The 24,763-nt window shown below is 47.9% G+C and overlaps 1 protein-coding gene across 2 annotated transcripts in view; it reads right to left on the reverse strand.

Moving 5' to 3' along the window:
- Window positions 1–24,763, reverse strand: part of TRIO (trio Rho guanine nucleotide exchange factor) — a 355,929-nt gene that overhangs the window by 35,028 nt on the left and 296,138 nt on the right. For both annotated transcript variants that reach the window (XR_001919786.1, XM_018065520.1), the window contains exons 35-37: window positions 10,669–10,961; window positions 9,003–9,173; window positions 6,328–6,423 (exon numbers count right to left, since the gene is read on the reverse strand). Coding sequence is in view for 1 of the 2 variants with exons in the window: in XM_018065520.1 (XP_017921009.1) it covers window positions 6,328–6,423; window positions 9,003–9,173; window positions 10,669–10,961 (560 nt within the window). In the remaining variant the exon portion in view is untranslated. The remainder of the gene's footprint in view (window positions 1–6,327; window positions 6,424–9,002; window positions 9,174–10,668; window positions 10,962–24,763) is intronic.

Consider the following 24,763-nt stretch of genomic DNA (forward strand, 5'->3'; position numbering starts at 1 on the left):
TTGCTGCAAACAGCATTATTTCATTCATTTTCAATGGCTGAGAACAGTCCATCATGTGTGTGTGTGTAGGGGTGGTATACAGACCCACCCACACCCACGTATATATGTGTATGTATATATATCTTCTTTATCTACTCATCTGTCAATGGACACTTGGGTTGCTTTTATGTCTTGGCTATTGTAAATAATGTTGCTATGAACATTAGAGTGCATGTATCTTTTTGAATTAAAAGCTTTCATCTTTGTTGGATACATGCCCAGGAGCTGGACTGCTGGATCATATGGTAGCTCTATTTTTAGTTTTTTAAAAAACCTCCATACTGTTCTCCATAGTGGCTGTACCAAATTACATTCCCACCAATAGTGTAGGAAGGCTCCCTATTCTCCACACCCTCTCCAGCGTTCAGTATTTGTTGACTTTTCGATGATGGCCGTTCTGAATGGAGTGAGGTCACACCTCAGTGTAGTTTTGATTTCCACTGAAAGAGACGGGAATACCAGACCACCTGACCTGCCTCTTGAGAAACCTATATGCAGGTCAGGAAGCAACAGTTAGAACTAGACATGAAACAACAGACGATAGGAAGACGAGTCAAGGGTGTATATTGTCACCCTGCTTATTTAACTTATATGCAGAGTACATCATGAGAAACGCTGGGCTGAAAGAAGCACAAGCTGGAATCAAGACTGCTGGGAGAAATATCAGTAACCTCAGATATGCAGATGACACCACCCTTATGGCAGAAAGTGAAGAGGAGCTAAAAAGCCTCTTAATGAAAGTAAAAGAGGAGAGCGACAGAGTTGGCTTAAAGCTCAACATTCAGAAAACGAAGATCATGGCATCTGGCCCCATCACTTCATGGGAAATAGATGGGGAAACAGTGGAAACAGTGTCAGACTTTATTTTTTGGGGCTCCAAAATCACTGCAGATGGTGACTGCAGCCATGAAATTAAAAGACGCTTACTCCTTGGAAGAAAAGTTATGACCAACCTAGATAGCATATTCAAAAGCAGAGACATTACTTTGCCAACAAAGGTCCATTTAGTCAAGGCTATGGTTTTTCCAGTGATCATATATGGATGTGAGAGTTGGACTGTGAAGAAAGCTGAGCGCCGAAGAATTGATGCTTTTGAACTGCGGTGTTGGAGAAGACTCAGAGAGTCCCTTGGACTGCAAGGAGATCCAACCAGTCCATTCTAAAGGCGATCAAACCTGGGTGTTCTTTGGAAGGAATGATGTAAAGCTGAAACTCCAGTACTTTGGCCACTTCATGCAAAGAGCTGACTCACTGGAAAAGACCCTGATGCTGGGAGGGATTGGGGGCAGGAGGAAAAGGGGACGACAGAGGATGAGATGGCTGGATGGCATCACTGACTCTATGCACATGAGTTTGAGTGAACTCCGGGAGATGGTGATGGACAGGGAGGCCTGGTGTGCTGTGATTCATGGGGTCACAAAGAGTCGGACACAACTGAGCGACTGAACTGAAATGAATGATCAGCAAGGTATGTGCCCGTGGCCCATCTGTATGTCTTCTTTGGAGAAGTGTCTATCTAGGTCTTCTACTCATGTTTCGATATTGAGCTGAATGAGCTGTTTGTACATTTTGAAGATTAATCCTTTGTCAGTTCACATCATTTGCCAATAGATGACAATTCTTCTAAAACTCCCACAGTGACACAGCTGGACACACAGGTGATCAAGAGGCATGTGAGCAACATAACCGGGGAAAGTGAGACACACTTCTCTCCAAACAAAAAGCCCGATGGAATTTACAAGAACACTCAATATTTCCTACCAAATTAAAACCTCTAATACTTGTTCCGTTTCTCCGTAAGAGTGACAGGCTGAAGCTGGTGTCATCACTAAGCCCAGCTTTGAGGACACCAAGTCTGTTCCTGCAATCTTGTTCATCAAACCCATGGAGCTGTGCACACACACCAACTCCTGCTCTCAGTAAATGAGAAAACAGTTAAGGAACAGGGCTCGGTGAGGAAATAGCATTCTTATTTTTAAGTAAACAGCTCTTGACCTTGACTGGAAGCACATGTGCAGAGCAGGGCCGGGTCCACGCGGGCGGGTCCTGGAGGCTAATCTCGGACAGGAGGTGGGAGGACGTGCGGAGGGAGGAGCAGTGCTGTCTGCTGCCCAGATGTGCAAGGAAACAGCTGAAGCTCGTTAGATTTAATGACGGTCACCTCAACGGTGAGGAGAGAGACAGGAAAGAAAAGTTGCAGAGGGCCCTGCACACAGAAGAGGGGTGGGGAGGCACCAGACTTCATGGACACCTGTGAGGGCCCCTCTGGACCCGGCAGCTGCATCCATGGAGTGTGGAGATACCCCAGAGGTTATGGACACATTTGTGCTGTCCACTCCCAGCTGCCCAGCGGCCCCTTCTGGCAACCGTGCTCGAGTAAAACGGCACGAGCGCTGTCCCAGAACGGAAATCTGATTTGGATGAATTATTTGTGAAGGTCTCTGGGTTCAGTGGGTTTTTGTGGGTAGGTTCTTATCAACGTTCCCTATTCCTTAAATGAAAAGAGAGTATCTATGTAGACCTAACTCTTCAGAGGGCTTCCCGGGTACCTCAGCAGTAAATAACCTGCCCACCTAATGCAGGAGATGCAAGAGACGCAGGTGTGATCCCTGGGTTGGGGAGATCCCCTGGAGAAGGAAACGGCAACCCACTCCAGTATTCCTGCCTGGAGAATCCCATGGGCAGAGAGACCTGGTGGCCCACGAGGTCACAAAGAGTGGGACGCGACTGAGCAGAAGCACACACGACTTCTCTGAGATTAATATCGGTAAACTGTATTTTCTTAAGAAACTGCCCATTTCATCCTAGGTTTTCAAATTTACTTTCAAAGAGGTGAATGAGGTAGCATGTCATGATTATTTCAATTCTTGCTGATCTTTTCTTTATAGATTCTTATTTTGTGAATCTGGGTTTGTTTTTTTTTTTTTTTTGGCAAAGATTACCTGAAGTCAGTATGCTTTGAAAAAACAAATCTTTGGTGTTGTTTATTAGTCCCTTTCTCTGTTTTCCAACTCATTAATTTCTGCTTTTAGCTCTGTGAATTCAGTCTTTCTACTTTTTTCCAAAAACAAATTGTACTGTTCTATTATCTTGAGTTAGATGTCTGTTTCACTTATTCTCATTCTTTCTTTGGTTTCTCTTTATATTCAGATCAATGAAGAGAAGAAAGCCCCAAAGGCAGGTGCAGTCCCTGTGGCTGCTGGCTGCTGTCGCCCCCCGCCCACGCTTCCCTGATCAAGAACGTGGAGGTGGAGAGAGAAGTGAATTTCAGGGAAGGGCTTGCAGGGTGAGGAGAGCCAGCTCCTTGAACACAGATGGCACAACAGCAGGACACCTTCTCCCATCACCTCCCCAGTCCACTGCACACACGGCTTTGGAGGGCTAACGATTCAGTGTTTCAATCTGATTACAAAGTCACGACAGCCTAAGAGATCGCCTGCAGGAAAACAAATAGGGGCTGACATGGCGCCCGTGAGCCGTGCAGGAGTAACTCAGAGTCACGGAGAGCAGACGGCGGGAGGGAAGGATGTTCAGATGATTCACCCGCAATTTTATCAGCAGAAGCAGTTTTCATTTGAGGATTAGTCACAGGAAACCAAGGCAGAGCCATGTTTCCCTTGAGACAGAAAAAGAGGGCGGAGTCTAGATTATATTCCATGGAGAATGAAGGAGCAGCGAGTCCACCATAAAAAGCATACATGTGGTTCTCCAATGGGGAGGGAAGGCACAAGTTGAGTGCCTGGGTGGAGGGAGCTCGGCTGGAGCTTATCAAACAGCACTGGGTTTATGAACTCCACCTTCCAGCTGAGAGGCGGAAGCAGACAGTAGGAGAATCTGAACCTACATCTCTGATTCCAAACTCACGCCCTTTCCACCGTGCCAACAGCTTTATGCCCGTTCACTTCAGAAGAGTTGTGAGTAGCAGAAATAATTCAGTTTCAATGGAGAGAGTTTAATTCTTCAAAACTAAAAAGGGGGAATCAACCACTACGAGCTGAGAGACACGCACAGAACCTCTCTTCATCTGAATTTATGACATGTCAACCTCGACCCACTCACAATGGAATCCCTTCAAACAGCTGCAGAACAATGAACAGCAGGCTGACAGAGTGCTGTCTCATGACATTCCTTGGGAGAACAATTTCAACTATTAGACAAGCATGACTTTAATGATCCTATAACTGATGTGTATAAATGGCTGTTTCTAAAATGTTTAAGGATGCCTGAAAACTCAATTCAGTATTATTTGAGCATCTTTTTAGACCATTAATCAACTTGTTTCTCAAACAGACAGCCAGGATGTGGCTAAGCTCCATTCATACTGACAAGATCCCAAATTTCTGACCAAGTGGAGTTAAGTTCTTGACTTATCTACCAAGTCCTTGTAGCCTTTCTGTCTAATGGCCTGTTTAACCTTAAAGCCCACCACCACCCAGGTAGGGGTGGGGGCCAATACCTGTCAGTCTGGATTCTGGATGTAATTCCCATTTGACCAAAGCAACCAGCCTCATCAGCAGCTGCTTAGGGGTGGGTGGGAGAAGAAACTGGAGTGTTTATATATATATATGAACACAGTACCTAGTTAGTACTAGCTTTGGAAGATAAATTCCTAACTTTAAAAAAGTACAGTTAGCCTGTGAACAATGCAGGGGTTGGGACGCTGGCCCTCTGTACGTGGTCCCTCAGTGTCTGCGGTTCCACGTCTGCAGATTAACCCACTGCACACTATGCTATCTCTAGTATTCACTGTTGAAGAAGATCTATCAGTGGACCTGTGAAATCCAAACTTGGGCTATTTAAGGGTCAACTGTATTTCCTTTTATCTAGCAATTCCAGTGCTAAAAATTTACCCTATACTTACATGTAATTATGATCACACATGTAATTAGCATGTATTTATGCAAAAATAAATGCTATAGTCCATGGGGTCGCAAAGAGTCGGACACAACTGCGTGACTGAACAATTAAATGAAAATTAAAAACGATAAATCTATATATATATACACACATACACACACACATATATAATGAATTTACTTAAATAAATTATATAAACCTCTGTCCCTTATCAGCTGGTCAAGTTTTTATATACTCTGTGTGCCTTGGTTTTCTCATCTGTAAACTGAGAATAAGGCAGTGTGTGCCCCACTCTTAGAGCTGTCAAGGGGAGTCACAGAGAAAATGTTGGGAAGGAAGCATGTCAAACTGTCCCACAGTGGTTACTCTGGAGAATGGAGCGTGGGAGAGGCTGCGGGCTTTTAGGAGTGGAGACTTTTAAAAGATGTAGTAAGATAGTAGGTATACTAGTCTAAAAAGCTGTTACCATTACTAGTTTTTCTATTTCACAGGAAAACTTAAGAAATAGAAATCTACTGATTTGAATCAGTCAGAAACAGCGCATACCTAACATCAAAGAATCAACATCTGATTTGGGGCTTTTATCAAATGAAGCCATGCTGACCCAGTAGGAACACGGGGTCACTAAGAGAATAAAGCCCTGACATAGCAACACAAACCCTTCTCTCTCATACACTGCAGACCCCAGAGAACGATCACGGGGGCAGAGAGAGACCCCCAGTGGTACCTGCGATACCAACGACCCACGAGACTGGGACTGACCACACTGGCTAGGACGATGCCAGCACTGCAGACCATGTGGGTGCAGGAAAGGGCCGACCGAGGCTCCTGGGAGGTCCCTCTAAACCCCTGGAACGTCCTGCTGGATGAAGTCTGTCTACCTGGGGGTTCTGGCCTCAGACACAATCTATACTCACTGAGTGACTTTTGGTGGGGGCTTTGGGTCACGTGCTATCTCCAGAGGAGCAGGGGATGGGGGTGAGCCACGTGAGGGGTCAACCTTGTGCATGTGATGGAGCCCAAATAGAAACTCTGACCACCGAGGCCGGAGACTGGGGTTGGGGCGGTGGGGTGGGCGGTGGTGTCCCTTGTTGGTGCTACCCTGCAGGTATCATCACACACCGTGCGACGCTGGGAGAGGCTAGCACTGGGCACATAACTCCATGGGGAGAGAACAAGGGTGGCCTGAACGTGAGCTTCCCAGACCTGCCCCTGCATGTCTTCCCTGGCTGACCTTCACTTCCAGCCTTTCACAGGAATGAACTGTAACCGTGGCTTCGCTAAGTTCTGTGAGTCTTCAAGCCAATTACTGAACCTGAGGATCCGTCCTGCAGACTAGAGACCCACCTGCGAAGTGACTCCCCTCCCCAACCCCCCAATGCTCCATGAGCCGCGTCCAGCCCTGAGGCCTGAGCCCCTGGGAAACCTTACCATCTTGCTTTTCACGAGTTCCTCGATTGCACTGACAAGTTCGGCTGCGCTCGGCGTTTCGGAGCTGGTGGGGCGGACTAATAACCGAGAAGAGGCCTAGAGAGGAAGTCGAGAAAAAGAGAGGGGGGAGGGGGATGCCTCGTGTTAGTCACTGGACAGATGGAAAATTCTCCTGCAAGCTCAGCCTCTTTTAAAAAGTAATTCCAGACCAAAAGACCACGAGTTTGTCTTTGTTTGCATTTATTTAAAGCCATCTTTTAAAATTTACAATATTCTGACATGAAACACTAAATAAGACCTGTCTGGGATACATGTGGAAAGCAGACAGAGTCTGGTTTTAATCTGCAGCCATGTCCCATCAGAATGTTTCTCCAAGAGGTGACTGGGCATGGGGGAGGATTCTAACTTTTTTTGGCAACTGCTGGCTAGGCTCCTGGCTAAGGAGGGAAAGACGGAGATCAGCAGAAAAGTGACAGGCTTAAGGGCTAGTGAGTGAATCCTTCAAAGAATCGGGAACCAAAACCAGGATACTAAAAATGGCTTTGCTGTGTGGATGGGGTTCAAAGAAAGGAAGGAAGGAAAGCAAAGGAGCTGGGGGCACTGGCCAGACAGGGAGGAGGGGGACAAGCTCACCATTTTCTGTGCCATCCATTTCCCCAGTGATTAGTGCAGAGGACAGGAGCTCTGTGGCCTCACAAGCTATCGGATGCCGTTTACGGCGAGAGTCGGGGTGTACAGAGCGGACAGGTAAGGGGTCTGGGGGAGGGGCTACTGAGCTCAAGTTTCAGTAATTTGCAAACACGCTGTGTTTGCGGATTACTCGCACCGTTAATTTACTGGAAACTAGAAGAGGGGTGTAATATGAACCTTGCTTCATATTAAGGACAGCAGAGATGCATGCGACACACAGCTAGCTGTCCTAAAGATGCATGGCTCACGGCAGACACACACGGATCTATACGTTCACAACGAGGCAGCTACAACGTGGGGCCAGATATGCACTTGGCAACACAAATGTTGGCTTGGTCTAATGAAATCTGGAAGATGAGGTGAAGAAAAGAGGGGGAAAAAAATTCAAATGGAGAGGTAAGGAAACTGAGCCAGAACAGACACAGAACACAAGTCAACATAATGCTGCAGTGAAAGTTTACAAAAAGAGAGAACAGAACAAAACAAAACATTAGTCACCAGATAATACACTCTCTGGGAACATCACTATCGACTTTTGTAAAGGCAGAACTGCTATGGCTAGTACCCAACGAGGTCATACGATAACCAGTAAGTGATCTTAGCAGTTCAGAACAATGTGGTGCCATCCGCACTTTAAATGGAGAAGAACACCCTCCTGGTTTGGTGAATAGGCCAAGCAGGCCTGGCACCTCACTGTTCGGCTAACCATTCAGATTTACATGATTTTAGTTTTCTGCCTTCAGAAAGGTATGGCCTAGAATGCTATGAAACCACGGAGGAGCTCCCAGAGCCCTGCTGCCTGGCGCTGGGTTTGCTCTGGGCAGTGAGAGGTGAGCTTCTCTCATCTCTGAGAAGATGCCACCCTGTCCCCCTGCAGCATGGGGTCTGTGCCTCGGATGAGCCCCAGACTCTGGACTCAAAGCCAAGCTACCTTCCTCTGCCAAGACCTACTGCGCGCTGACAGCCCTGGCGGAGGTGGCGGCAGAGTTCTAAAGAGGAGGGGCCTGAAGCTAAGACTGACCCCGTGATCACCCTCGGCCTCAGGGCCGTCAATCACTGGGCTGGGCGGAGCCTGGCTCAGCACCCACGGGCCATCCAGCTAGTGGTGACCGTGTCAGCACGGAGGAGGGAGTCAGGGAAGGGAAAAAGTGAAGACGGGGGAAGACTGATGAAAACGTCTGTTTTACTCAGAAAACTTGGTTTCTGGCCCCCGCTCCACCCCCCCCCAAAAAAATAACCAGTAATGACTTCATAGCATGGTTTTCAACACCTGCCAGTTTGGAGAAGCAGGCTGGGCTGCACCAGAGGATGTACAAGCCAGTTACCAGGTTTCCTTCTTGGTATTTTAGGGTTCTACCGCTGGGAGGCACAAAGTAATTTTAGATTCTGTAAGAACTCAGGAAAACCCAGAAAGCAAAAAATAAAGGTTTACTTGGCCCGAATACATCCAGAGAGGAGACTCGTGACTTTGAACTAACTCTAAGCTTTGACAGACTCCGGTTTGATCCAGATGTTGGCTGTGTTGGAAAAAAGGGACTGGAGAGCCATACAGTCTCATCTGAAAACCACACCTGCGTGCAGAGACACCTGACACAGAGAACCATGTGGGCTCGTGTGTGTTTGGGAAATAACCACGCACGCAGGCAGGACAGTGATTTCTCTGACTGTCCACTCAACAGTGAGAAAAATTAAAATGACTTGAAAGGTAGCGACTAGGAAAACATCCATTAAAAATGCGCTGAAGGTAGTTATGCAAGCGCACGTGTGGGGAGACTGCGCGTGTTCCTACAGCCTCGTCTAAACGCAGGGCCTATGTTATCTACGCTCAGGGGGTGAAGGCGGGCAGAAGTCGACCTGGAAAACCAGCACATGTTCCAGACGCCTTTTCACAGCCCGGGTCACTCTCTATGTCCAACCCTGAGGCTCGGGCACAGGAGTGAACCGCTGGGCCCTCTCCTGACTCGGGGCGGCCACGGCCCCCTTACCTTGTCGTCCTGGGAGTCTGGCTGGAGCAGGCTGTGCTGCTGGATGGCCATGGGCGGCGGCAGGGGCACGGCGTCGGCCCCCTCCTCCCCTTCTTCCTCTCCGCAGCTCTGCATGCCCGAGGACGAGGACTTGGAGAGCGTGCCGCTGCTCAGGCCCTCATTCCGGCCTCTCTGAAAGCAGACCCACATTCGCCCGTGAGAACCTGGCCCTGAGTGTCAGTGTCCGGGCATAGAAACTGAGCCCTTGGGGGTTAACGGGAGATGGAAACTGACAGCAGAAACCAGGCACAAGCCCCTTCCAACCCTGATGGGAACTCTGATTCCTGCAAGTGTGCCAGCTCCACCATCAGCCAGCTGGACGAGGGAAGGGCCGGGAGTGTCTGCAAAGGGACTGCCAATGTCAACCGTTGGGCTCTGCACACGTCTCATCTTCAAGAGGCTGATTTTAAAGAAACGTTCAAAAATGTGAACCATCACCCTCTGTTTTCTCTGGTCTCGTTATTTCACTTTTTTGTTACTTCTTGCTCAAATAAAACCCCCTGAAATCATGAGAGGATAAAGAAAAATACAATTCAAGGTGTATTTTAAGAATGAAGTAGTTCATTCATTTTCCCCCAGTCTTACTTTTATAAAAATCTTCAGTTTTTTCCTTCTATTAGGAGGACCCAGTATAGTAAACAGATAGATGAAGACATAAATGAATCATACGCTCCAGTGAAAACCCACGGCAAAAACAGGCCGAGGAAAAAAGCAGCAGAAACCACACATCTGCAAAATAAATTAAACGATACCAATCTTGTCCTCCTCCCCCATTCTCTCTGCCTTTGTCTTTCTGAGTCCATGGGGAACTGGGGGGATGGGGATCCTCATTAAAAACTCTGAGGGGCCCTCACTAACACCACATTACTGAAGACCCATCTTGGGGATCATTCCTTACAGTATAATTTTAAGGTCCCTCCCCTCCAAAGGAAATTAAAAACAATTCCTGGTTGGCCTACATACATCTATATTTGATGACATGGGAATAATCCAGTGTTTACTACTGGCTTAACAAAGTAATCGGATGTTTTCTACTCAGGACAAGAGGTCAGTATGAATATACATGAATATGGGGGCAAGTCTGATAGTGGAAATACTGGAGGATGCAGGCATTCCCCAGTCCTTCCAAGTCTAAAATTGGTGCTTTCCTTGCTGTGGCTTTGGAGAAGGAAATGGCAACCCACTGCAGTATTCTGGCCTGGAGAATTCCATGGACAGAGGGGCCGGGTGGGCTACAGTCCATGGGGTTGCAAAGAGTCAGACAGGACTGAGCGACTATCCCTCATTCACTATGGCTGAGTGCTAACCCAGAGACTGCTTAGATCATCTGCATCCCGGGGAGGGGGGGCACCCCAGGCTGCCTGTGATGGAGGTGGGGGGGCCTGGGGCAGCAAGGCACCACTTTCTCCTGGAGCAGGCAGGGGGTGCCCCCACGCCTGGGGAAGGGGGCTCTCGGTCCTCTGATCTCTTGATCAGAGGCCACACGTGGGTCCCCGACCCCAGCACACTGCTGCATGCATCTTGTGGGGCTCTGACACCGGTCCTTTCCGGAAACACCCGGAAAACAACTGGACGAGGGTTATTTGCTGGGCCCAGGATTCGCAGGGGAGACGCCGCAGGCCCTGACCTCTTCCACGGTCTCGTCCTGCGGGGTGGCCGCGCTGTCGTCCGAGTCCTTCTGCGAGCCGGCATCGGCGCTCTTGCGGACCTCGCGGCTCTTCTTGTGCTTGTGCGCCAGCTTCTTCACGTGCCCGTCGGCCTTGCCGCTGCTCAGCCGCCGCACCGGGCTCGTCAGCCACTTGCGCAGCGTGTTGCCCGGGCGCTTGGGGCCCGGCGAGCTCTGCGCCCCCACCATGTGGGGCTGGAGGGAGGCCACGGAGGCGGGCGGGCTGGCGTCATTGCTGGAGACGGACAGCGAGTCTGCGGGTGAGAGAGAAGCCGATGTGACTGGCGGCCTGATAAAGAAGCCGCCTGCAGTGTGGGAGACCTGGGTTCGATCCTGGGGTTGGGAAGATCCCCTGGAGAACGGAACAGGGCTACCCACTCCAGTATGCTTGGGTTTCCCTGGTGGCTCAGATGGTAAAGAATCCACCTGCAATGCGGGAGACCTGGGTTCGATCCCAGGGTTGGGAAGATCCCCTGGAGAAGGGAAAGGCTACCCACTCCAGTATTCAGGCCTGGAGAATTCCATGGACTGTATAGTCCCTGGGGTCACAGAGTTGGACATGACGGAGTGACTTTCATTTTTCACTTTCAAAGCCTCTGGAGGTCCCGCTCGGTGCCACTGGGTCCACCAGCATGGGCACTGCCCAACCGAACACCAAGTTCAGTGACCTCTGGGAGCCGTGACCTCTGGGAGCCGTGCCCCCTGGTTCTGCCCTGGGGGTGGGGGTGTTGGAGGAGATCCAACCTGTGGGTTCACCGATCAAATGGTTCCCAAACTTGAATTTTGCCAGAGATCATTTTCCTCTAGGTGTACTGCGTGCCCCCTCAAAAAAACCTGGGTGACCCATGCTGAAGATCAGCATTGGTACTGCACAGACTCATAACGTTACTATCACTTAAAATATCACAGACACCGGAGGACACACTGTTTGAATTATTTTCACCCATTTTCTTGATAGACAAGAACCAAGAAAGAAGGGCTTTAAGAAGAATTTAAAGGAAATTGAAAACGAATCCTGGTGGACAAATATATTAGTTTGACTCACTCCCACTGAATAAAAGTACCGCTCAATAAATAAAGTGGAGGCAAACCTCAGAGGTGTTGTGGGTTTGGTTTCAGAGCACCACCATAAAGTAAATACTACAATAAAGTTAGTCACATGAATTTTTGGTTCCCCCCAAATTAGACTGTTCAAGTGTCCAATAGCACTGTCTAAAAACTGCATATACTTTAAGTAAAAAATACTTTACAGCTAAAAAAATGCTAACCATCATCTGAATCTTCAAGTCAGTCATAATCTTTTTGCTGGCAGAGGGTTTGAAAATTGCAAGAATCAACAAAACGTGACACACAGACATAAAGTGAGCGAATGCCGTTGGCAGAATGGCTCCCACAGACGCGCCCAATAGAGTTGCCACAAACCATCAATTAGTTTAAAAAGCAGGTTCTGTGAAGCAAAAAAAAAAAAAAAAAAAAGGCAATAAAATGCACTATGCTTGAATGCATTAAAATGTATGTGTATGTATGACTCAGCGTGCATGTGACCTGGTAAATCATCATTGTGACAAACGGCACCCTTCTAGAAAGCTCGGTGTGAAAGGGTAAAAGCTGGCTGGTCCCGCTTGTTCCCAGCCATGAAACATGAATGTGTAGCCCCTGTTCTCAGCCTCAGCACAGTTCCTTTGAGGTGCTGGAGTTGATACCAACAACCATGAACAAAAGCAACAATACATTTAAAAAAGAGATAACTTCAAATAACCAAGATGTTACTTGAAAATATACTCCAATGAACATTCTCATGGGATTTGAAAAGTTAAATGCAGTCAACCCTGAACTGATCGCTTTTGCTGTCGAACAAACTTAGGTAACAGCTGACGACAGCTCTGTGGAGTGACAGGAGATGTGACTTCACACACAGAAAGCCAGTGCTTTGGGAGACCTGTCAGCCCTGTCCTGAGCCCTGTACTCTGGGAGGACACCCGCACCGTGAAATGGAACAAAACGCCTCTCTTTAGGGACCAGAATGAGGAAGATCATTTACTCTCCTTGTCGTTTTCTTCCAGTCTTTCAAAGTCTTAAAAACAATCTTTAAAAAGATGATTTGATACAGACACCTGTTGGAGCTGTATTTACCTCTGCGGCCCTGGAGACCCCCATGTGCTACAGCTGAAGAAGGGGGTTAATTCTTCCCAATCCCGTGATTACATGCACAAGAGTCGACAGCAGTTTCACACTCGCCCGGGCGAGACAGCGGAGCACCACCATCTGCCTCTGCCCTGTCCCTTCTTGGTTGAGCCTTGCAGGCAGAGAGGGTATCATCTTTTGTAAACAGACGATGCGCTTCAAGAAGGATTGCTCATTCTTAAAAATCTACATTTTCGCAGAGGCGACTTCGGCTCAGAACTAATCAATTTAGCGTTGTTTAAGAGAAAACCCTTTCTCCCTCTGTGTGGGAGTATGTGTGTCTGAACCCGCCTGCCAATGCAGGACACTCGGGTTCGATGCATTTATTTTCATTTATTTTTATGTTAAGTGTGACTGAAACGTTCCCACGTCAGCCTCGTGCTCCTCAGGCGCCACAGGGCCGAGGCAGGAGAACCAGGCCATCAAGCTGACCCCACGCCTGCAGTCAAGAGTTTCCTGGGGAGTTTCTCAGGGGTTGACACAGGACAGAGGGTCCCTGCTCTTGGGGACTCCTGTACCGTGACAATAGGGAGACCAGGGAAGGGGAGGGTTTGGACGATCCACGTGCCAGGTGATACTTTATTCAACTGAAGTGTTTCTAAGTACTAAATATTACACGAACAAGACGCTGGGCTGGCCCCAGTAGGTGCAAACATATTTCACCGTCATTGACTGTGCTGGGACTCAGAGCCAAGCCTGGTACTTGCCACTGGATGGATATGAATAAACCCACTAGGGTTTATTCAATAAACTTCACCCTGGGGACCTGCTTTAAGTGCTTTCAATGATCACACAAGCATCATTCAGGCAAAACTGTGACCCTTCATGCTATAAGTGAGTACAAACCCTGGAAGAGTTTGAGAAGAAGGGGAATCAAGTGGAGGGGTCACGGAATTCTTCCTGGAGGAGGCAGCACTGAAGCTGGCCTTTGGAGCTGGGCCTGAATAACGCATCACCAGCTCACAAGGACTGAAGCTCCCAGAGGGTGGGGGCCTTGTCTGACTTGTCCCCTGAGGTGTGCCCAGGGCCTGGCACAGCGCCGGCTGTATAGGAGGCACCTCATATGGACCAGAAACAGCAGAAATTCCAGCCCAAAGAAACAGAGACGCTGATTCACAGCCTTATGTTCCCTCAGCTGAGTAACCGCACCAGACAGAGAACCGTGAAGGTGGAAGTGGCAGGGCCTCCCCAACACGTGGTGAGCATCCTGACAGAGCTCCATCATGCCCCAGGAGCCGAGGGAGGCAGGAAAAAGCAGAGGCTGACTCACCAAATGAAACGAAATCAACTGCAGGCCTTAACATTCATCAGCAGAACACTCACACCTTAGAAGTGATGGGAGAGCATATATATAGAGAGGGGGATATATATATCTCACCTACTAGGCTCCTCCGTCCATGGGATTCTCCAGGAAAGAATACTGAAGTGGGTTGCCATTTCCTTCTCCAGGGGATCTTCCCAACCCAGGGATTGAACCCTGTTCTCCTGCATTGCAGGCAGACACTTTAAAGTTCATATATGTATCTGAACATCTGAAGTTCATATATGCATCTGAATCACCCGAAACTAATACAACATTGTAAATCATCTATGTAAATCAATGAAAAAATAAATATTAAAAAGAAAATAAACAGAAATGATGGGGACACCACCTAAGCAAACAAACGAAACTTTCATGTGTTTTCGTGCCTAAAAGACAGCACTTGGGGATATGTGGTGTGGGAGCAACGCAGCAAATACGGATTTTTATGCAGGTGTTGCTGGTTGTAAAAATGGTTCAAAAAGAGAAACAGTTAAGAGATGTCACTTCTGAGCTTCTCTATGTAGGCTCAGCTGCATAGGATGGTTCACTGCACATTGAGCAGTAGTTTCAAAAGAGGTTTTTTTCCCTCAGTTGGCAGGTCAAGCACTAGAAATGTAGCTGAGACCTGAGTGGTCCGGCCTCGAGCCAGGAGAAGGCAGAGCTGTCCAAGGTCCGAGCTCACCAGCGCCGCTGATGAATCGCATTCCCAGGGAACAGAGGTGCTCTTCTTGAGCTGCTATTTGTTATCACTTAAAGATATTATTTCACTTAACTGGAATATTTATGACTCAGAAATATGCTAACAGCGGTTTACAAACTAAGAAGGAAATTTTGCTGTTTTAAAAATTTTACCTTGGAAAATAATTTTGTTTCAGAAGCCTGAAAATGTGGAGGGAAAGTTTCTTCACCTGTCTCTGAGATTAGCAGGTATTTCTTCTTGTGCAGGTCTGGTTCATTAGTCACAATTCGGGTGATTAGCAATGAAAAAAATAACCCCAAACTAGACCAAACAGATAAAATTCCTTCCCTTTCCAATTTGTTTTTAACAATAATATTCAATTCTTTACACTGCTGGACACACAAACCCATTGATTTGGGAAAAACTGAGTTTCTTAAGTTGAAAAGAAAAAAAAACAGTATACCTTATTTTTTTCTTTTCAACTAGAGACTCATTTTGCCCAGATCAATGGATTTTAACAGTCCATTTATGAGCTCTTTACCAGACTGTGACATATGCATAAATTAGGAATTTTAAAACACTTAATAATTACTTAAACTTAAATCGATCATTAATAGAAGCAAATAAAAGTGAACGTTGCTCAGTTGTGTCCAATTCTTTGTGACCCCATGGACTATATAGTCCATAGGCTTCTCCAGGCCAGAATACTGGAGTGTGTAGCCTTTCCCTTCTCCAGGGGATCTTCCCAACCCAGGGATTGAATTGCAGGTGGATTCTTTCCCAGCTGACCCACCAGGGGAAAAGGAAATAAAGGGCCTACTATTTTTTGTCATCTGAAGGACAGGTTCTGACCACTAGACCAACTGCCCTGATGCAACTTTAATATGTGTCCTAATGGCATCAAGTAGAACTGAGGTCTCTGATGTGACTGAGCGTCAGGTAAGCGGGACACACAGGTGGTCTCCTTGGGAGGCCCCTAATCGCTGGTTTGCACACAGGTTCCTTCCCCAGCTGAGCTCCCAGTGGCTGGATACACTGTGTCAGAAGGTCCTGGCCGAGCACAAGTGCTGCTGGGCAGGCCCCTTCCTCGGACCCACTCTCTGTTTTCGAGGATTATGAGCGACTCAGGCCAACGACAAGAGTCATCTTGGGGTGGAGGCCCGTGGCCAGGGCTCCGTGTCTCCCTTTCATGACAGCATTTGTAGCCGGGTGACTGCCAGGACGGGCTTCCCTGGTGGCTAGGTGGTAATGAGTTTGCCTGCCAATGCAGGAGATGTGGGTTTGATCCTTGGGTTGGAAAGATGCCCTAGAAAAGAGAATGGCAACCCACTCCAGTATTCTTGCTTGGAGAATCCCATGGACAGAGGAGCCTAACGGGCTTACAGTCCATGGGGTCACAAAGAGTCAGACATGACTCAGAGACTAAACAATAATCGTCAGGACAGGACCGTGACCTCAGACTTCAGGAACACACCGGTGGGTGCTGGGTCTGGCTGGTTTACAGCTACGTGCCTAGTTAGCACATCCTTGGAGCCCAATAAGTTTCTGTTTAAAAATTAGCAAGTCAGCGAATCGATTACCGGCTGAAGGCTATTTCCCACCCTGAACTCTCTGATAGCTGTCACTGACCCCCGTGAACGGTGACGTCCAGACATGGTGCTTTATCCCACCAGCTCTGAGACGAGCTACACGCCACACCTGTTAACTGTGGTCCAGCCCCCGAGTTTGTGAACTGTGTGCTTACAAGACGGTCATCAGAGATCACGGTTGTCCCCGCACTGGTCCGTGCTATATGATGCTTCACTGTGGTGTGGAGTCAGGCCCGGGAGCATGTGGTGAGGGCAGGGGGCATACCAACACCCCCCCTGCCCCCATGGTGTGGGCAAGGGGACAGAAGGAGGATGTGGAACTGAACTCGCCTGAGAAATATGATGGAAAACATGTTACTCAAAGAAACCGTACCATTCCTGTTTCCATCTTCTGTCCCTGTTGCTTGCCTTCCCCTCAACTTCTACTTTCTTGGAAGAAGAAGTGAAAAAAAAAGACTCAACACTCAGTGCCGCTGCCTCTCCACCCTGTCACCACATTCCACGTCTATGAGGGTGCCCATGTTCCTATCACGCCTTGCTGGGGATATGTCTTCCTCTTTCCAGCCTGGGGGAACTCTGCTGATTCAAGGTCCAGGTGGATAATCAGCTGAGGACGAGGATGTCAGAGGGACTCCGGGCTCATCACCAGTCTAAGTCTGAGCCTGGCTCCTCCCCTCAGCAGCCCTGACCCAGGCCAACATCCCGGGATCCGAATTTCCTCCTCATATAACAGGATTACATGAGAGAATGGAAATAAATGAGTTTTACAAACTGTGAAGTGCTATCTGCAAACACAAGACGCTGCCAGGACAACCTGGTAGCACAGAGCCCCTGAGATGACGTGCATGCAAACTGTGAGGCCCCAGACAAAGGGGATTTGGGTGGGTCATCTTCACATCACAGGCCTAGCACGGTACCTTTGCCAACAAAGGTCCACAGAGTCAAACTTACAGTTTTTCCACATGCATGGATGTGGGAGATGAACCATAAAGAAGGCTGAGCACTGAAGAATTGATGCTTTTGAACTGTGGTGTTGGAGCAGACTCTTGAGAGTCCCTTGGACAGCAAGGAGATCACACAAGTCAATCCTAAAGGAGATCAACCATGAATATTCATTGGAAGGACTGATGCTGAAGCTGATACTTTGGCCACCTGATGAGAATGGGCGACTCACTGGAAAAGACCCTGATGCTGGGAAAGATAGAGGGCAGGAGGAGACAGGGGACGACAGAGGATGAGCTGGTTGGATGGCATCACCGAATCAATGGACATGAGTTTCAGCAAACTCTGGGAGATGGCGAAGGACAGGGGAAGACTGATGTGCTACAGTCCGTGAGGTCACAAAGAGTCAGACACGACTGAGTGACTGAACAACAAACCATGGTAACCAGGATATACTCAACATCATTTTTAGACGTATGAAGGGTGACAGGAGCAACCTAGGTGAATTGCTTCCTTGTGTTTCCATTTTTAAAAGTAACTTATCCCTCATTAAGAGGACAAGGTAAACTCCAGCCTAAAGAAATACTGTCAGTGCGTCCCGTCGCTTAGAGAGATGCTCATGTGTTTACAAGAGGAAGCCAGCCAGTTGTGAGCTAGTGAAGCCCTGAGTGGGGAATCAATCAAAGTTTCTTTCTTATTTGAAAGAAACACAACTCCACAAAGATGGTTCTTTGCTGAAGTCAGAGTTCACCCAAAGTCCATGTCAGATTTCTTCTTAAAATATAGAAAAAAGCTAAAGAGAGGAGGGGAGGGGGGAGCCCTGCCCCCCGGCTCTACATCGGAGAGTTCCAACCCAGGAACGCACATAGCCCCAAGCTGCTGGGAGAAGGGAAACCGCCCTCAAGACCTCCAGTCTTACAGTTCAGACATCTGTGATTAATAAAGCCCCCCTTTTTTTTAATGTAAGAAAAAAAAGGGCCCTTATCCTGCTAGCTGCAGACAGAGGAAAGGATCATGTTTCATTTTAACCCTCTCCTCATTTTCACGATGGGAGGAAGGAAGGGCTCCAGGATGTTTCTAAGGGCCCCAGAGTACAAACTGGGTGGTCAAGGATGCTGTCACCTGAATTTGAACCGCCAGCGGCCCCTCCCCTCCGGAACATGAGTCACCGACACGCCCTCCTGCCCGTCTTCACTACCCACCCCCGACCCCAGGGCAGAGGTTGCGGCTGCTTCAGTCAGGCAGTGTACTGGAGTTCACGGCCTGCCTTTCCCTTCAAGTCAGGCTTCACAGAGTCATGGTCATTCAAAGCGACGGGCAGTGGGTCCAGCCTGTGCCTGGCAGGTACTGGGTGTGGGTCTCTGCCACGTCTCCAGTTTCCTGAGTGAGATGACTGCGATTCCTGACCAGGCTGCTGTGGCAAAGGAACACAAATGGTCTTTATCCACATGTGTGTGTTTGTGTGTGTGCACGTGTGCGCGTGCATGCACCCAGTTGCTCAGTCTTGTGAGACTCTCTGCAACCCCATGGACTGTAGCCCCTCGGACTGCCCTGTCCATGGGATTCTCCAGGAAAGAATACTGGAGAGGGTTGCCATTTCCTTCTCCAGGGGATCTTCCCAAACCAGGGATCGAAGCCGCATCTCCTGCATTGGCAGGTGGACTGTTTACCACTCATGCCACACAAACACGAGGCGGTACTCACATTTTTGCACAGAAGAAGAAACCGCAAAAGCTAAGTAAGCAAACAAGGCATGGGGGTGTGAGCTGTGTGAGGATCCATCGGAAAGACGAGCTTCTGAGCTGAGAGCAGGAGGAAAGAGCAAAGCCTGGCCACTGTCACCGAGGCTCTGCTGCAGTGTGCGCCCCGAGCTCTGCAGCGTCAGCCAAAGGCACACCCGGGACCATCGCTGATAGCTGATGACTGTCATGCCTGGTGAGGCACGACCACCACACACGGGTAGACACGCAACCCTGGGAGGCTTTCCAACGAACAGCTAGCTCACATTTCAATGTTTCCTTCACCGAGGCTCCTAGAACGATTTTAGCTGGTTAGTTTTAAAGAAAGATAGCCCCATCTTCCTGTCCATTGTAGGTGCTCCAAAATATCTGTCAGATGAACCACGAGGGGCTGTCTTGATAACTAACTGCAACAGGGACAGCTGAGCTCAGGCTCAGCTGCAGGCTCCCACAGCAAAGCGCTAATTTACAATTCTGGCTGCAAGGACTTCAGGAGATGTTTACTTAGCAGTTAGTGCGAAGGGCTAGAGAAAGATGAATTCGAGGACACACTGGGGTTGAAAACAACACCATCAGACCATTTTAGAACAGACTGCTCAGGGTCTGAGCAGGTATGCCAGGCAATCTGGCAGTTTCTCAAACCCCTGTCTTGTTATGAGTGCAATGCAGTTAATCACCCTTTCCGTTATGCAGGAAATTCTCCCACTGCGCCGGGAAGGCTGTAATGTCCGTGTGAAAATCAGGTCTATAAACTACTTATGAAGCGAAGGGAGAGTAAGCTGTTAGTTTGTGATGGCTGCCTGGGTTGTTTAAAATATTCTAGTGCAAAATCTTCTGCGTAAATGATTATTATTCTCTGTCTTTTAGAATCAAGGCAACTTTTTTTTGGAATAATAACTGAAAACAGTAACACACTGGAATCCTCTTGAAGAGCACATAAAAAGCGAGCTCACCCTAAGTTACTCTTTCAGATGCTTCACTTAGGATGTCATCTTCTCTCCATGCTGCAGAGAGATTACAATCACCTGGGCAACCCGGTGTATTCATTCACGACAACGAAGCGTGCCAAGAGGCTGGGTTGCCCCTGGGAGAATTATAGGTGACAGGTAGTAACAAGCTGCCTGCTGATATGGTTATACATTTGGTGGATGAGAATGTAAGAGCAAGTATTTTATAATATTCTCCAAATTTAAATCTCTTTTCTATTTGCGAATAAGTATTTGAAAACATTTCCTTGCTCGATTCCTGCTTTTCCATTCCGGTCAACTCACTCATCGTCTGTCTACATGAGTCTGTGGTTCTTGATTTGCCCCTTGGCACAATAAAGATGTACCGGGGGTTGAGACACGGGCATGGATTAGATGCCTGGTCCTCAGTGAGTGACCTGCTCCCCTGCACACCCTGGGGTTCCGGTGGTCCATGGCTATACTCTGGACCATCACCGTCACGGCAAATGCATGTTAACATGGGAAACATGTTAACTTCATAAAAAGTTAGAAGCTGTACAGACACTCTGACACGTGGGGTGTCAATGACTGAAAACGGTGTGTATTTCACTATTCAGAAAATGGTGGCACAGGGGTATTAAAACCCAGGTTTACACATGTCACAAGCTGGTACAGTGGGTCCTCAATGCAAAGATGGGAACTCTGCCTTTGCTTTGAAATGCGAAGCAACACAGAAAACATGAAGGAGAAAGATAAATTCTCTGCTCTTTTAAAAAAAGCAATCCCTAGATTTACAGAGGTCCAGCGTAGCGTGGCCACGGCTCAGGCAGTAATGAGGAACACATGGGCTCTGCTGTCTGAGAAAATGCACATACATGGCCGGCACACCCACTGCTCTCTGTGCAGCCCCCTTCCACGAACTCACATGGGAGCGCTCACTCCCAGGTTCCCTCCCGGGACCCCGAGTGCAAGAACACAAGCGAACCACTGGCATCGACTATAACTAGAACCAAAGGGACTCAACCAGAAGCACCTGCTCTACCCTTTTCTTTGTGAAGGCTGAAAGCCAGGATGTGTGTGCGCGTAGAGCGGCTGCCCTGTGCAATGCACCCCACTTCAGGATAATCTGTGTCATGAAATGAGAACACCCTCACACCAGCACCTAACGTGAGGGGTATGAGACATACAAGGCCTGCCACCTCTAACCAAACAACACACAATCAGAACTTGCAAGTGAAATATGTTCTTTGACTCTTAGGAATATCTCTAAATGCTATTTATTCTTAGCGTGGTTTCTGAAAACACCTAAAACATGACATAGGCTTTGGAGAACGTGGCTGTGTCAACAAGCGCAAAACTTCAAGCATTGTTTTGCTTTCAATTTCATTCTTGTGAGGGTAAATGCTAACCTCTCAGAATTTCGGGTCAAAACACATCTCATTTTAAAGGTTTTCCTGCATTTGAACTGCTCCACTTGAACTTCCACGAAGGAAATGTGAAGAAATTAAATAAAGAAGAAAGCAGATGGCATAATCCTTTGCTTGGCTAATCAGATGAACAGGATATTACATATCGCCAAAGTGGAAATCTGAAAACACCCAAGAAAGGAAATGATGGAGGAGGACTCATTACTGACAGTGGATAACGGATGAGCTAGTCTGGATCAACGAAAGGAGTTTAATACAAAGCTAATGAACGGAGTAACTTACCACACCCTGAACAAAACAGGACCTGGCTCCTGTGTGGGGGTCACATGTGCGGGGCCCCTTCCAGGTACCATGGTGGGTCTGCAGCAGGTGGCTGCTTCCCACCAGGATGTTGGCTTCCAGGAAAAAGAAAACTTGGGAGCTGCCAGGCTGGTGACCAGAACCCTGGGAGACGACAGCTATAGTGCCAGGGGGCACAGTGGCCCCAGAAGAGATGGAGGGCCCGCAGAAATCCCCTGGCACTGCTGTGGTGACCTGCTTGCCTGACGCCCTCCCAGGGATGGGTCATGGATAGCCTGGGTCACCTGCTGGCCCGGAGCAGACATCCTCACACGGTTAAAACCACAGCAACACAAAAACAATGGCACTCTCAGAATGTCCTCAGATGTACGTGGGGCTTACTTCTAAGGGGATCCTTCCTGACTGAGGACAAATGCTGGCTTTGTTTGAGGGCGGTTGCTAGCCCATCTCCCTGTCTTCTTGGAATGATGGGGCCGTTTTCTCTCTTTTTACTTTAATGTGGACTAGCCCTTGAAATAACATATTTTTGGGGGGAGATGAACAGTAGGAGTTTCCTGCAACCACAACTCTACACTGTCACAAAAGGGAAAGAAATTCCTGAGGGGCTATTTTGCCAGTGAGGGCTGGTGGGGGGTGGGGTGGGGGCGGTTTGGGCTCATTCCTGACTTCTACACAAGGACAAAAGCAGATGTTTCTAGATATTCTTGCTGGATGAAAGAAAGACCCTTTTCCAGAAAAAAAAAAAAAAAAAAGACATAAAAGTGAGATCAGAAACCACACAGAAGTCTTGCAAGCTGCACCCATTTACATCTTTCCCCCTGGCAAAGTTTCTGGACATCCCCACCCTCCGAGTGGACAGCTCCATCCCCGGGGGACAGGTCTGAAGGGTGAAAGGCTGGTCAGCATCACCCCACAGGGGACACTCCCCAGTCGGCGAGCTGGTCCCCGGTCCACCCCGAGCCCCACGTGGGGCTGCTGCGGGGGGAGTTCTGGGCAGCGGAAGTGACTGATGATCAGCCTGGCACCAGTGAGGGCAGAGGTGGGGCAAGACGGCCCTCTGACACCGCACCTGGCTCCACGGCCCCCTCCTACGTGATTCAAAAAGACCGGGGCTGCCCCGCAGAGGCACTGCCCGCGACCACCCCGCTACCCAGGCACCACCACGCGGGCAATGAATGATATCCTGCTGAGCTCACCTGGGGGCAGCTTAAATGCTCAGGGACCAGAAAAACTCTGAGATGTTTCTGTTTGTTCGGCTTTTTAAGGAGGCTGAGGTGCTCTGTGTTCCAGCCCTCCCCGCTCTGCCCACAAAGCCAAATGGCTGTTCTCTTAAAAATATCTCACTTATACAAAGAAAATATTATTAAAAAAAAATTCTGTATCCTTCTCAGATTACTTAGTATCTCATATACTGCTGACATAGGGATAATGAGGTTTTTCTTTGTGATAACATGGTGGGCTCTTGATTCTTAATTTCTTCATTTGGGAAGCTATTTCCAAGGCAACACAGTGTTTATTATTGCCCTGAATAGATAACCATCTTTTAAGGGAACAGAAAGTTAATTTGAAGGAAGTAAGGAATCACACACGGCTGAAGCCGTATTCTCTCCATCCCACCTTCGCTCTCAGAGGTTCTAACACTAACAAGAAACATGGATGTTTAATCCCCGGGCAAGATTGTTGCTGCTGTCAAAGGCAAAGTGTTAGTAAGTGGAAGACCTAATTTTATTTGAAGGCAGCTGACATGCGGAACTGTATTCGTCATGATGGATGTTGATGCTTTTGGTTAATGTCTTTATATTGTTGAAGAGGATAAGATAACTTGGACAACTTTCTTAAAGAGGAAACTAAAATTACTTTTTAGGGGTCAATTTGCAGACTTTTTAAGCTGAACATGTCTCTAGGTGAAGCCAGGGACATGTAGAGACACTCTCCTGCAAAATGCTTTAAAAGAACATTCCGAAGCTAGGGGTTTAAACGATATGACTAATTTCAAATGGTGACAGAATCTCTTCATTAATATATAAATCTACTATTATTTTTATTATTTTTAATTAAGACCAGATGTAGAATGCCAACGTGCAAGTCTTTTCCCTACCTTCCAGAAAATGCACGGAGTACATAAGAACATATCTAACCAAAATATGCTATAACCATGCGAACTCATAAAAGTTTTCTTAGAGCCACATAACTCATTCATACAGCCCTATACTCATTTTTATGGAGCGTTAGGAAACAAAAACCGGCCTTGGAATGTTCTGCAATCAGCTTGCCAAGCACTATCACTCTTCACGTCATCCGCCCAGCAGGTTAGCTGAAGTTTCAGTCTCAAGGGATGGAATATTAGTTTAGAAAGAGTTACAGCTGTGGAGAATGAGGAAATGGACAATTTCATCCACCTCGCCCCCCAAAACCACAAACCCAGTATCTAGCACATTATATTCCAGGGTCTGTGATGATTTAGTTCAAAAATCAGAGAACCCAAAAGTCCTAACCAATTAGGAATTCCTTTCACAACTGTATTTCAGTAATACCTTTACCAAAAGCAAAATGCTGCTCTAAGTAAAGCTAAGCACTTAAAAATGGGATTAAAATGTTAACCACGCAATTGCGGCTTTTTGCCCAGTTGCGCGTGTGTATCCTACACGTAGCACCCACGTCCAAGCACACAGAGGGTCAAGGGTTGCCATCCTATGACTGCATCTCATTTGATTTTATGACCTCTTGCCCCCTGACTCCCCTATAGAAACCGAATGGCCCTGGGTTTTTTATTTTTCAAATTGTTATTTCATACTTCCTTGAGGACTGCCCACTCCTGTTCCAGGATGCCACATACTAACACAACAACAACAACAACAACAACAAAAGCCAGAACACAGAAAGATAACAGGGTCGGGATAACTGTTCTGGGCGTTCGTCACGGCGCCAGCCTGGGAGGTGACATCT

The sequence above is a fragment of the Capra hircus genome, chromosome 20 (genome assembly GCF_001704415.2).
Source record: "Capra hircus breed San Clemente chromosome 20, ASM170441v1, whole genome shotgun sequence".
In the NCBI taxonomy this organism is placed as follows: Eukaryota; Metazoa; Chordata; class Mammalia; order Artiodactyla; family Bovidae; genus Capra; species Capra hircus.